General features: G+C 39.7%; 1 protein-coding gene across 1 annotated transcript in view; it reads left to right on the top strand.

The window, feature by feature from the left end:
• Window positions 1-13,480, top strand: part of LOC124798235 (collagen alpha-5(IV) chain-like) — a 597,808-nt gene that overhangs the window by 491,329 nt on the left and 92,999 nt on the right. The window contains exons 21-23 of the mRNA XM_047261550.1: window positions 3,221-3,311; window positions 7,691-7,848; window positions 9,751-9,949. Coding sequence (XP_047117506.1) covers window positions 3,221-3,311; window positions 7,691-7,848; window positions 9,751-9,949 — 448 coding nt within the window. The remainder of the gene's footprint in view (window positions 1-3,220; window positions 3,312-7,690; window positions 7,849-9,750; window positions 9,950-13,480) is intronic.

The following is a 13,480-nucleotide window of genomic DNA, read 5'->3' as shown; positions in this document are numbered from 1 at the left end:
TGCTGGCTGTCAACTCTTTCTATACCATAGATGAATTCTTGAATAGGAGTAAATAAATCTATAGGTAAAATATATGTATTTTGTGCCATTTAAGGGAATAGGACAGGTAATAAAAACATTAAGTTCATTTTGTTTAAACCCCTTGATCCATGTGTTCATTTCTAATGCACTTGACACATTCCACATGATAATGGTTACCATTAGATCGATCAATGGAAAAGATAACTAACTAAGAGAAAATTAGAATACACCCAACAAATAGTTGTGCATGTTGGGTGTAAGTGCTACTCGAGTGATGTGCATTGCCAAGAATTTTTGTTCAGAGTTCTAAAATTTTCATGGATGCATTAATTTGGCCTATAACTAAGGTAGATAGCGCAAGCGCACGCGCATGCGCGCGCACGCACCCACACACACACACACACACACACACACACACACACACACACACACACACACACATACATGTGTGTGTGTGTGTGTGTGTGTGTGTGTGTGTGTGTGTGTGTGTGTGTGTGTGTGTCTATATATGCCCTGAAATCAGAAATGTCCTCCCCACTATCCTTTCCACCCTTCCTACTGCGGTATTCCGCTGTCCTCCGACCGACACAAAATACTCGTCCATCCTTACACAACCCCTGCTCCCAATCCCTTACCTCATGGCTCATACCCCTGTAATAGACCTAGATGCAAGACCTGTTCCATACATCCTCCTACCACCACCTACTCCAGTCTGGTCACTAACATCACCTATCCCATCAAAGGCAGGGCTACCTGTGAAACCGGTCATGTGATTTACAAGCTAAGCTACAACCACTGTGCTGCATTCTATGTAGGCTTGACAACCAACAAGCTGTCTGTCCGCACGAACAGCCACCGACAAACTGTGGCCAAAAAACAAGTGGACCACCCTGTTGCTGAACACACTGCCAAGCATGATATCCCTCATCTCAATGATTGCTTCACAGCCTGTGCCATATGGATCCTTTCCACCAACACCAGCTTTTCAGAATTACGCAGGTGGGAACTTTCCCTGCAATACATCCTACGTTCTCATAACTCTCCTGTCCTCAACTTTCATTAGTCACTGTCCTCACCCATCCATACCGACCTTATAATCCTTTCTGCTGACAAAGGTTTCACCACCATTGTTTTGAATCACAAGGATTATGTGGCAGAAGGACTCCATCAGCTGTTGGATGCTTCCACCTACAAACCATGCCACAGTGATCCCATTCCAGTAATCCAGCAGGATCTCCAGTCAGTACTCAAATCCTTAGGCCCATCCCAGAACCCCTCCCCAGAGTCCATCTCTCTACTTACCCCTACCACTCCCCACACTCCCACCTTCTACATGATTCCTTAAGTCCATAAACCCAACCATCCAGGACGCCCCATTGTGGCTGGTTACTGTGCCCCCACTGAGAGAATCTCTGCCCTTGTGGACCACCACCTTCAACCTATTACCCGGAACCTATCCTCCTATATAAAAGATACCAACCATTTCCTCGACCGACTCTCCACAGTTCCTGTCCCTTTACCACACAGTGCCCTGCTCATCACTATTGATGCCACCTACCTGTACACTAACATTCCTAATGCCCTTGGCCTTACTGCTATCGAACACTACCTTTCCAGACGCCCTATGGATTCCAAACCAACAACCTCATTCCTAGTCTCCATGACAAACTATATCCAAACCCACAATTACTTCTCCTTTGAAGGCATTACCTACAAATAAATGTGCGGTACGGCTATGGGCACCCACATGGCACCATCCTATGCTAACCTATTCATGGGCCATCTAGAGGAATCCCTCCTAAAAACCCAGAATCCTAAACCCCTCAACTGGTTCAGATTCATTCATGACATCTTTGCTATCTGGATTGAAGGTGAGGACACCTTATTCACATTCCTCCAGAACCTCAACAACTTCTCCTCCATTTGTTTCACCTGGTCCTACTCAACCCAACAAGCCACCTTCCTAGATACTGACCTTCACCTCAGAGATGGCTACATCAGTACCTCCATCCATATCAAACCTACCAACCACCAGCAATACCTCCACTTCGACAGCTGCCACCCATTCTATACCAAGAAGTCCCTTCCGTACAGCCTAGCCATCCATGGTTGGCGCATCTGCAGTGATGAGCAGTCCCTCTCAAAAAATACCGAGGATCTCACTGAAGCCTTCACTGACCGTAATTATCCTCCCATCCTTTTACAAAAACAAATCTCCCGTGCCTTATCTTTCCAGTCTCCCACCACCTCCCAAAGTCCCAAAGTCTGGCCACACAGAGTAGCATTCCCCTTATAATCCAGTACCATCCGGGACTGGAGCAACTGAATTACATTCTCCACCAGGGTTTCGATTACCTTTCGTCATGCCCTGAAATGAGAAATGTCCTGCCCCCTATCCTTCCCACCCCCACAGTGGTTTTCCACTGTCCACTGAAACTACACAATATATTCGTCCATCCTTTACATAACCCCTGCTCCCAATCCCTTACCTCATGGCTCATACCCCTGTAATACACCTAGATGTAAGACCTGTCCCATACCTCCTCCTATCACCACCTACTCCAGTCCGGTCACTAAAATCACCTAACCCATCAAAGGCAGGGCTACCCGTGAAACCAGTCGTGTGATTTACAAGCTAAGCTGCAACCACTGTGGTGCATTCTATGTAGGCATGACAACCAACAAGCTGTCTGTCTGCATGAACGGCCACCGACAAACTGTGGCCAAAAAACAAGTGGACCACCCTGTTCCTGAACACAATACCAAGGCTGATATCCCTCATCTCAATGACTGCTTCACAGCCTGTGCCATATGGATCCTTTCCACCAACACCAGCTTATCTGAATTACGCAGGTGGGAACTTTCCCTGCAATACGTCCTACGTTCCCATAACCACCCTGACCTCAACCTTCGTTAGTCACTGTCCTCACCCATCCAGCCCCCTCCCTGTTCCCATTCTAGCACTACACAGATATGTGTGTGTGTGCGTGAGTGTATACCTGTCCTTTTTTCCCCCTAAGGTAAGTCTTTCCACTCCCGGGATTGGAATGACTCCTCATCCTCTCCCTTAAAGCCCACATCCTTTCGTCTTTCCCTCTCCTTCCCTCTTTCCTGATGAAGCAACCTTGGGTTGCAAAAGCTTGAAATTTGTGTTTGTGTGTTTTTTAATCAATTCCATTCATCTACTTATATATTACAGGGTCCAAGAGGTGACATTGGTATACCGGGATTGGCTGGTTTGCCTGGAGAACCATCTTTCAGTGGTTTACAAGGAGACCAAGGAGAACCAGGTAAAAATATTGCATTGCAGCTTCTGTGCAGAGCTGATGAGTTGACTTGTAAATGACATAAGGAAATCATTGAAATAATTGGTTTTCATGTGACGGTTGAGCCTACAGGTGGATGTACATAAAATGAAACAATTAATTTTGAATTCATACAAAGTGATTGCCATTTGGCTCAAAAATATTCATATTATCATCAAAAGGTATAATAAACGATTTAGGAGTAAAGAAGACCACACACTGAATAGCAGAAGTGTTCAGTCATCAACGGGCACACAAAAAAAGGAGGAAAACTTCCTAGCTTTTGGACATGTCCTTTAATTAGCTTGAGATCTCTCGCTCTCTCTCTCTCGCTCTCTCTCTGGATGAACACACAGGACCACAATTGAAGTTCTGTCATTGGACTGGGGTGAGGTGTTGAGTTGGTTCAAAACAAAACAAAAGGACGAAGAGGTGGGAAGCGGGAGGAGAGGTTGGGTAGGGGTAGCTGATGGCTTGGAGGGAGGCAGCCAGTGTGTGGGATAGGAATGTGAGAGCTGGAGGCAACAGATGTATGGGATAGGAATGTGATATTCTGGCACTAGAGCCAGTGAGTTCGTGCAGCACAGTTCTACCTGAAGGACTCACATTCTGCCACACACTCAAGTTCAGTGAAGCAGGACTTGTCAAGGACCTACTCTCCTTCTGGTCTCTACAATGGAAACACTTCTTTGAGTAATCCCCTTCAACAAAAGCTACCCTAATCCCAAAAATTAAACCTGCCTCTTGCAATTCACACCTCCACCCAAGTGTGACCTCACCTACCACACCCAAGTCACCTTTGAGGAATTATTTCTTACCTCTAACCTAGCATGACCATCCTTCCCCAGGTCCCTTGCCAAGAATTCAAACATCTCAACAAAAGAAAGAACGACAATTCACAACTTCAAGACAGACACTCATTTAATCCTCCTCTGCTGCAATTTCAGCACAGCATTTTTGTCAGTGTGACCACCAACCAACTGTCCACCAGAATGGGTGGTCACCACCAAAATGTAGCCAAGAACAGAATTGACCACCCAGTGCTGAAGCATGCTGCTGAACAAACATGCTTGAGTTCAATGGCTGTTACAAAACCTGTGCTATTGAATCCTTCCCCTCAGCACCAGCTTTTCTGAACCTTGCAGATGGGCATTATCCTTGGAACACATCATTCACTCCCGTAATCCTCCTGCCTACAACCTCCCACTGCACCCAACCCTCTCTCCCATAGTCTCTCCTTCCTCTGACCTGTCACCCCCTTACAAACCATACCTTCATATCATCATCATTGTGTGGCACATGAACTCACTGGCTCTGGTGCTCATGTATCGCATTTCTATCCCATACATGTGCTGCTTCCTTCACTTGCATTCCTATCCTGCACACTGGCTGTCTTCCTCCAAGCTGCCAGCTACTGCTCCCTTACCCCTCCTCCCATTTCTCATCTTTTCTCCTTTTACCAACCTGACTCAACACAACCACTCAGCCCAGTCCACCTGCAAAACTTCAGTCCCAGAATAGTGTGTTCAGTTAGCACAATGTGTGTGTGTGTGTGTGTGTGTGTGTGTGTGAGAGAGAGAGAGAGAGAGAGAGAGAGAGAGAGAGAGATCTATCTCATTGAAGGATACATCCAACATCCAAAAGCTAGCAAGTTTTAATACATTATTGTATGTCTGTCAGTGACTCAATGCGCGCTTCTACTGTTTGGTTAGTGGTCTCATTTACTCCTAAAGTATTTATATTCTGCTAGAACTTTCACTATAAATGGGCATTCCTGTCATGTATTTGTATTCCTATCATGTATTTGGCACAGATTGATCAAGGCTTTGAAAGTTTGGAATAGTTAGCTACAGAGCTCATCTTCTCAAATCAGAGTGATTTATTTATTGTAAGTCAAACACAATAAGGACAAAGAAAAATGTATAACAATGATAAGTGGTGTGAAAAGAAAGTAAGGTCAGTCAAACATAGTATTAAGAGAGGTGTTAGATATATATGGCATCAAAGTAGATTCAAACTGTGATTCTAACTCCTACATGCTCTATATATAAGTTTTAGTTTTAAAATGCTGGAAGCATTATTATTACTATGCGGAAAGTAAAAATATTTATTTACTATATGCAACATAGACTGATTGAGTGTTGTGTTTTGATAAAAATAGGAAATGTGTTTGTAGCAAGCAAGTCTCTTTGAGTAATCGGGTAGTAAAAACTCCTTGTGATATTAATAACAAAGAAATAGCTAAAGTGGTAAAGAAGACAATATTTGTGTTTGAAACTTGTCATTTTGGGTTTTCTGTTGTCACACACCTTCTGCTTCACCATGTTCTCTGTTCTCATTTTAAGATAAAATATTATATAATTTTTTGAAACAAATTCACAATTTTGTTGGCATACTGATTGTTTCTTTTCTATATAAGTAAGTTTAATTTGTTTTAATGTCACTTTTCTTAACAAAATTTGAAACCAGCTGAAGGAAGAGCAATGGAAAATTGTCTTTCTCATGCTTTAAAATGTTATTCATATGCTCCTATCTTATGAGGTTATTTCATTTGATAAGTGTTAATGATAATAAATGCTGTGTGATGTATTCTAGAAATTATTCAGCTTAATGACGATGTCTGATGTGTTAGAGAAAAAGAACAAGTATAATAACAGTTTCAATATCCAGTGACTCATATAATGAATTAACTGTTTTTGAAAAAGATATTGCAAGATCCGCTTCAGTTGCGCAAATTTTCTGGTCTTTACCCAGGTTTTGGCTAGAATAATCTAGCCTTCTTTAGAAGCATAAAATTACTATAACATGCCAGAGTAAATCACAGTCAACATTAAAAATTAAAACCTGTAGTACCATGGTACCATGTCAAATTAAAACTACTTAACTGAAGTCCAGCCCCGGCATCAGTTCGCCATATGGTCGGTTGGCAGGGGCAAACAGGTTGGCACTGACCACGCGGAATTGCACTCAGCACATAGCAACTCATGCGCATGTGCATACAGAGAGTCAAGGCTGTATATCATTGGCTGTCTGTTTATCACGTATTGGGAGCTGATAACCGTAATTTTAAGCAAACTAAGCATTATGTAGATGCAGTCCCTACGTGTATCAACTATATGCAAATTGTATTAAACTGTAGGAAATTTACTTGTTGGGTATATAAAGTTTAAGGAGTACCTTTACAACTTTATGCACATATGGTCATCGTGTAAAGTATCCCCACCGAACGAGACTAGTAGTGAGCACTTTACTTGTCTCACTTATTTAAAACCTTACTCATTATCTAAAATGTAATTAGGGTGTAACTGGGCATACAACGCCCCTGTCATCACACTATTACTATTGACCAACATAGGTCAAGCATATTAATTAAAGTGTGGTGGAGGGTACAATGTCTCTGTCATCATGTTTAAGTGCTATTGACTGACATAGGTCAAGTATACTAAAATATAGTCTACGATGTCTGTTAGATGGGAAATATGTTCTATAGGTAACATTGTAAATAACGCTATATGTGTGTAATGTTATCGTTATCATTAAAAGGGGAAATATTTAGAGCAGCTAAGTTCTACTTTACTTTGCTGCATAATTGTTAAATTCATCTATGCTACTGACCAACATAGGTCATGTACATTAATTAAAGTGTGGTGGCGGGTACAACATCTCCGTCATCACACTTATATGCTATTGACTGAAACAGGTCAAGTGTACTAACATATAATCTACAATGTTAAGTTCATCTATGCTATTGACCGACATAGGTCATGCAAATTAATTTAAGTGTGGCGGAGGGTACAACATCTCCGTCATCATGCTTATGTGCTATTGACCGGCATAGGCCAAGTGTACTAACATATAATCTACAATGTACCTTTGACGGGAATAATCTTCCACATGTAACATTGTAAGTAATGCAATATGTGTGTAACGTTATCGTTATCATTGAAAGTGGAAGCATTTAAAGCAGCTAAGTTTTACTTTACTGTGCTACATAATTGTTAAATTCAACTATAAAGGTGTCCAAACTCTCGTGAAAGAGTAGTGGGCCAGACTTAAATTTAAAGGGAAGTGCGATGCTTGATGTCTGAAAATGGTATGCGGCGACCAAGAGAGAAATATGGTGGTCGATATATATATATATATATATATATAGGTTTTAATTTTTAATGTTGATTGTGCCTTATTCTGGCATGTTATAGCAATTTTATGCTTCTGAAAAAGACTAGATCATTCTAGCTGAAATCTGGGTAAAGACCAGAAAATTTGCACAACTGAGGCAGATCTTGCAATATCTTGGTCTATCACAGTTGCTGACAGAGCTGCGATATGCTAAAAATTCTTAACTGTTTTTGCTTGTCCTTTAGGTTTCAAAGGAGCTGAGGGAATTCAAGGATTACCAGGACTGAATGGTCTGAAAGGGCAGCCAGGAGACAATGGAATATCTACTGCTGGCCCACAGGGTTTCAAAGGCTTCAGGGGAGACCGTGGATTTGGAGGCCTGCCGGGAATAAGAGGCAGGAATGTAAGTACCATAAACAGAGTTCCCTTGATTTAAAAGCTCAGTGTTGAGCAGATGAATACCATTTAATGTTGTTTTGTGCCATCTTACATTGAAATAAACATTTTGGAATTTGTTGTCACATATTATTTTCTGTGACTGCTGACCTTACTGAATGGGAAGTAATGAAGCAAAACAAATACTAGTTTGCCACACAATGAATTGTGGAAGGTATTTATTACAAATTATTTTGAATAATGATCATCAGATGTAGCTGTGGTAAGAACAATATCGTACAATCTAAAACATGTTTCAGGAAAATATATGGGACAGTGGACAACAGTTCCAATCATTACTTACAATGAAGTACAAAAAAGAAACACACCAAAGTGACCACATAAAGTACTGAAAATATAACTCTCATATACATGGAGCCATACATCTTGACATGTAGTCAATTTGGCACCTGGCTCCATGTATAAGGGAGATATGTTTTCAGTATCTTATGTGCCCACTTTACTTCATTGTAAATATTGCTGGAAATTGTTGTCCACTGTTGCATGTATCTGACTTGAGGCATCTTTTGTGCTGTATGTCTTTGTTCTTACCACAGCTATGTCTGATGATGTATTGAAAGGCATCAACAAATTAATTTGTGGCTGGGGCATTCCACAATTCATTGTGTACCAATTCTGAACGGTAGCCTGCCTCATAGACGGAAACATTTCTGTATCACGTGAAGAAATTATTAGGTTGCTTAGCATTACTTTTTTTTTCAAAACTGACATTCCTTATATTGTCTCTTTCTTTCTGTCAGGTTCAAAAGGAACTGGCTAACTTCATGATTTATTAAAAATCTAACCTGGACTATAAATCAAACACAGATCCTTGTCTTTCACTGGCAATGTTTATACTGAGTAAGCTACCTCATTGCATCAGTTATACTGACAGAATTGAAGTTATGGGGACCTAGTGTTAAATTTGCCTGGATAGCTGGTTGCTACAGGCATTGCTCATGAAAGGCAAGATTCCAGATTAGAGTCAGCCTGTCAGGCATTTTCAGAACAGCATAAACTCCTCTGCAGAGTGACTCACTGTGGAATAACTAGTTTATCTGGAAGCTAAGCAGTATTTAATACGTTTTGTTCATTATTGAGGACTCCTCCATAAACTAACTACTTTCTTCCCAAAATAATGTCTGCAGCTCGTGGTCTTGCGGTAGCATTCTCGCTTCCTGCTCATGGGGTCTCAGGTTCGATTCCCGGTGGGGTCGGGATTTTTCTCTGCCTTGTGATGGCTGGGTGTTGTGTGTCTTTCATCATCATTTCATCATTATTGACTTGCAAGTCACTGAAGTGGCGTCAACTAAAGAGAACTTGCAATGCAGCGGCCAAACTTCCCCACATGGGGCCTCCTGGCCAACGATGCCATATGATCATTTCATTTTTTCCCCCAAAATAATGTTAAACACCTTCATAGGGTTCTATTTTTCGCATTATATAGAAGTTTGTGAAGAGCTCTAGAGTTTGTCTCGGCAGAAATAACACTTTTCCTTAGATAAAAGTCCTCTAAATATAATTTTTTGTGCTTTTTTAGACTGTATCTGTGAGATCATTTTTATGAACAATGTTTGCTTTGCATTTTATGAATACTCTTGTGAAAAATGCAGTGCAAATACAAGAAAATTTGCATGAATCAAGGTATGTTCAAGACCATAAAATAAATTCTTCACTTTAATGGAGAATAGGCAGTTGTAAACTGTTTAGTGAACACATCTTATGCAGAATGAAATGAAAGCTATTCAAATGGGTACCCTTGCTATGTACTGAGAGAAGTTAGATACTATGCAATTTAAACCTGTTCAGTAACTATAAATTTTTGAAACTACACCAATTTTTGATTTTCTCTCATTTTGATTATTTTCAGGGCTTGCCTGGGGACCCTGGACCCGATGGTCCTAAGGGCGTACAAGGAGAACAGGGCCCCAAAGGTTACCCTGGTTTGAAGGGGAGAGATGGTATACCTGGTTTGAAGGGACAGAGGGGTGATGATGGTTACCCAGGCCTCCAAGGGCCAAAAGGCATGAGAGGAGGAGATGGAGATCCAGGATTAATGGGAAGACCAGGTACAGACAGTTCTCTCTGTCTCTTCTCTTTTTCTTTCCTTGATGTGGGCTGGAATTGTGACTTCTGTCTGTATCTTAAAAAGTAGACTTAGTGCTTCTCACTTGTACCCCACTATCACAACTTCTTTCAATTCCCCGAAGATCCATTGTGAAGATAAGAAAAGACCCTGTCATGAGTTGGTGACTCAAGTTTTTTTAATGCACATATCACCACACAATGTGATAATGCCATGAAGTCATTTACTTAGGGAGAAAAGAGGCTTTTTAGTAACACACGGTCCAGATTGTTCAACTGTTAGCAAAATACTTTAGTGGTGAATTCTAAAATACTTCATTCAGGTTGTTTTTGTCTGAATGAAGAGGAAATGAATGCTACTGGATGTTGCTGAACATGCTGTAATACTAAATAATTTGTGAGATAGTTTTATGACTAAATCTTCTTGAATATTGTGTTCCCTATACTAAAGAAAAATCATATCATGATAGATTCTGTACATTTCATAAAAATAGAGAAATGCCTACCGTACAATGTCCCTAAAATTCTCTTAGAATGCCCTAAGCACAGGAAGGAACTAACATTTGGTTATTTCTCAAAATTGTTGAAACAATTCAAACCAAAGCAAAAGTTTCACCATACAGGTGGAAACTGAAATTTCATTGTGGACCTAGGCAGAATCTCTGTGGTCAAAGGGATATGATTATGCTATAGAACTGTGATGTTAACATCCTGGTGTGTACTGTACTGTATGTTTGGAAACTAATTTGCAAGCAGTATTATGAAAGAAGTGGTAGCATACACATTTAGCAATACCTTTTTACATTTTGAAGAATAGTGCTTGTAATTGTTTGAAGTAAGATGTTGCTAATTTTTTCACATGGTGTGGTGTTGTGTAGTATTTTATTACCTGCCTTTTTAACAAGTTATAGCCCCCATGACATATTATTTCACTCTTAAAACAGGGAAATGCCTAAAGGAATTTAGTGAGGTGTCATACTCTTTCTTTAGATAATAATGAACAATCCAAATATGCTTTTGCAGGCAGATATTCTACTGTTTCATCATAGATAGAAATGACACAGTCATGTCGCTGGTAACTTCTTTGAAGGATAGTAACCTATTGAATCCAAAAACTGACACACAAACTGTAAAACTATACCTGGGTCAGAATAAAAAATCATTTATATCTGAGAATGGAAGAGGGTGGGGGTGTTGCCAGTTTGCTGTTGCATGTTAGTGCAATATGGCTCCAGTGGCAGCAGTTGTGCAGTTCTATATTGACTACATTCATATGTTAGCTGTTAATGTGTAATTTTCATTTCTTTTGCTATGGTAGTTGTCTTGTAGGCAGCTAGCTTTCAGTCACTTTGTTATTCTGATCTAGGTCTAGACGACAATAAATTTATGTAAACTAGTTATTGTTGTGAATTGCAGATGGAAAAATTAACTCAATGAGACAATGAATAATGGCTTAATGTTTGAATTAAAAGACAAGACTGAAAAATTACGAGTTATGTAAATCTGGAATAGAATCAGCAACAGGCTCACTGAAAGTTAATGATAGCAGATAATGCAAAACATTGTGTTAGTGATCTAAGTCCAAGAACTATTGTTAGCATTAGCACTGGTGGCAAGTGTAGTGCTGCAGACTTAATGTTACTGCTAGTAATGATGCGACTGGACTGCTGCTTGGAGTGAACTGGTTTAAGCATGTGATCACAGGCTTATATTAGTACTAAGCAGGAAGTAACTGCTGGAAACAGTAACACACGGCATGGTTGACCTCCTTAGCCAGTGATACTTTGTGGTCTATTGAGGACAAGAATGATTTTTTACTGAAGTATTTCTTTTTCATCATTTCTATGAAAGTACATATTGCAAACAGGTGTTTGAACTTTTTGTTAGAGGAATATTAAATATATACTTCAGTAAAAAATCATTCTTGTCCTCAATAGACCACAAAATATCACTGGCTAAGGAGGTCAACCATGCCGTGTGTTACTGTTTCCAGCAGTTACTTCCTGCTTAGTACTAATATAAGCCTGTGATCACATGCTTAAACCAGTTCACTCCAAGCAGCAGTCCAGTCGCATCATTACTAGCAGCAACATTAAGTCTGCAGCACTACACTTGCCACCAGTGCTAATGCTAACAATAGTTCTTGGACTTAGATCACTAACACAATGTTTTGTATTATCTGCTATCATTAACTTTCAGTGAGCCTGTTGCTGATTCTATTCCAGATTTACATAACTCGTAATTTTTCAGTCTTGTCTTTTAATTCAAACATTAAGCCAGAAATCATTTTCTTAAAGAAAATGTCACTCATTTAGTCACATATACTATGTGACTATTGAGAAAAGAACCACAAAATACTTATTGTAACCTGATGTTAAAAGCGGTTATCATGAATTTGTTTAAAAAAATCAAAATTATCGAAAAATTTGCCAAATTGTAATATGAACATTTATCTGTAATTATAACACCAATTGCAATGCCCATGTTTGCATCTTGTATTACTCAGAGCAACAGCTCATGTTGTATTGACAGAGGCCATTCCATTTGTAGCCAAGTGATGCATTTGTCAGGTTGTAGTCAGTCATTAGCAACAGAAATGGGTCAGTAAACAGTTTTCTGCAGGCACCTCATTAATGCTACTGCTTTTCTGTTGATTTCTGTGCTGTACTTGTAATGGATAGTGTTTTTGTATATCGTCCCTTTAAATGATAGGTGTGCAGTGGCTGCTGATTCACAGAAATATCCAGAATGCAATTTGCAAAGAACTACATATTTACATGTGCACCAACACTCCTTGTTTTTCAAAAAACATGCTGTACAGATGAGAGCTCACAACAGACAACTGATATCTGTTTCTACTGAGTCACAACTGGTCCCACTGTCACTTCATGGCAAGCAAATTATAAAAGGTACCATACTGCACAAAAATCATAATTTGAAGTGTTGTAAAAATGGGTCCAAAGCACTTCCAGTCATCCCTTACTATTGCAACATACCTGACTGACTTTTACATGAATAAAAACAATAAATTCTAGTAAGTGTCATACAATCTGATGATACTTACCATCCCAATCTGTCTGCATTGCAGGATTGCAAATTTCCTTACATGAATTTAAAGCTTGGAAAACACATAGTTGCCAATACGTTAGCGAGGTAAATAATCTCATTATGTTCCTTGAATAATCTCATTATCTTCATTAAAAAGCAACTGTTGTATGATAGCTGAAAGCCATTAATTATGCAGGACATTGCCAACAACAATCTATTGTAGAATTTGTTCCACTGCACTGTTCTTGCTCATAACAATGTGTGTTTTTTTGTAGCCAGATACTGGCAGAAAAAATTCTCTGACATAGTAGGACATGTTAGACTCTGCCAAACATGAACTTGTTCTAAATAACTTTTTGCATGCCATGCTTCACTTCTCTAAATTACAATTGCTTTGGTAATAGCCAAGCCAGAAAAATATTTACTTGCTTTCATCAATATCAGATTAATTCCAGTTTAATTGCCAA

This window comes from Schistocerca piceifrons, chromosome 5, assembly GCF_021461385.2.
Source record: "Schistocerca piceifrons isolate TAMUIC-IGC-003096 chromosome 5, iqSchPice1.1, whole genome shotgun sequence".
NCBI lineage: Eukaryota > Metazoa > Arthropoda > Insecta > Orthoptera > Acrididae > Schistocerca > Schistocerca piceifrons.
The sequence above is the reverse complement of the archived record's forward strand: the minus strand, read 5'-3'. Positions and strand labels throughout refer to the sequence as shown.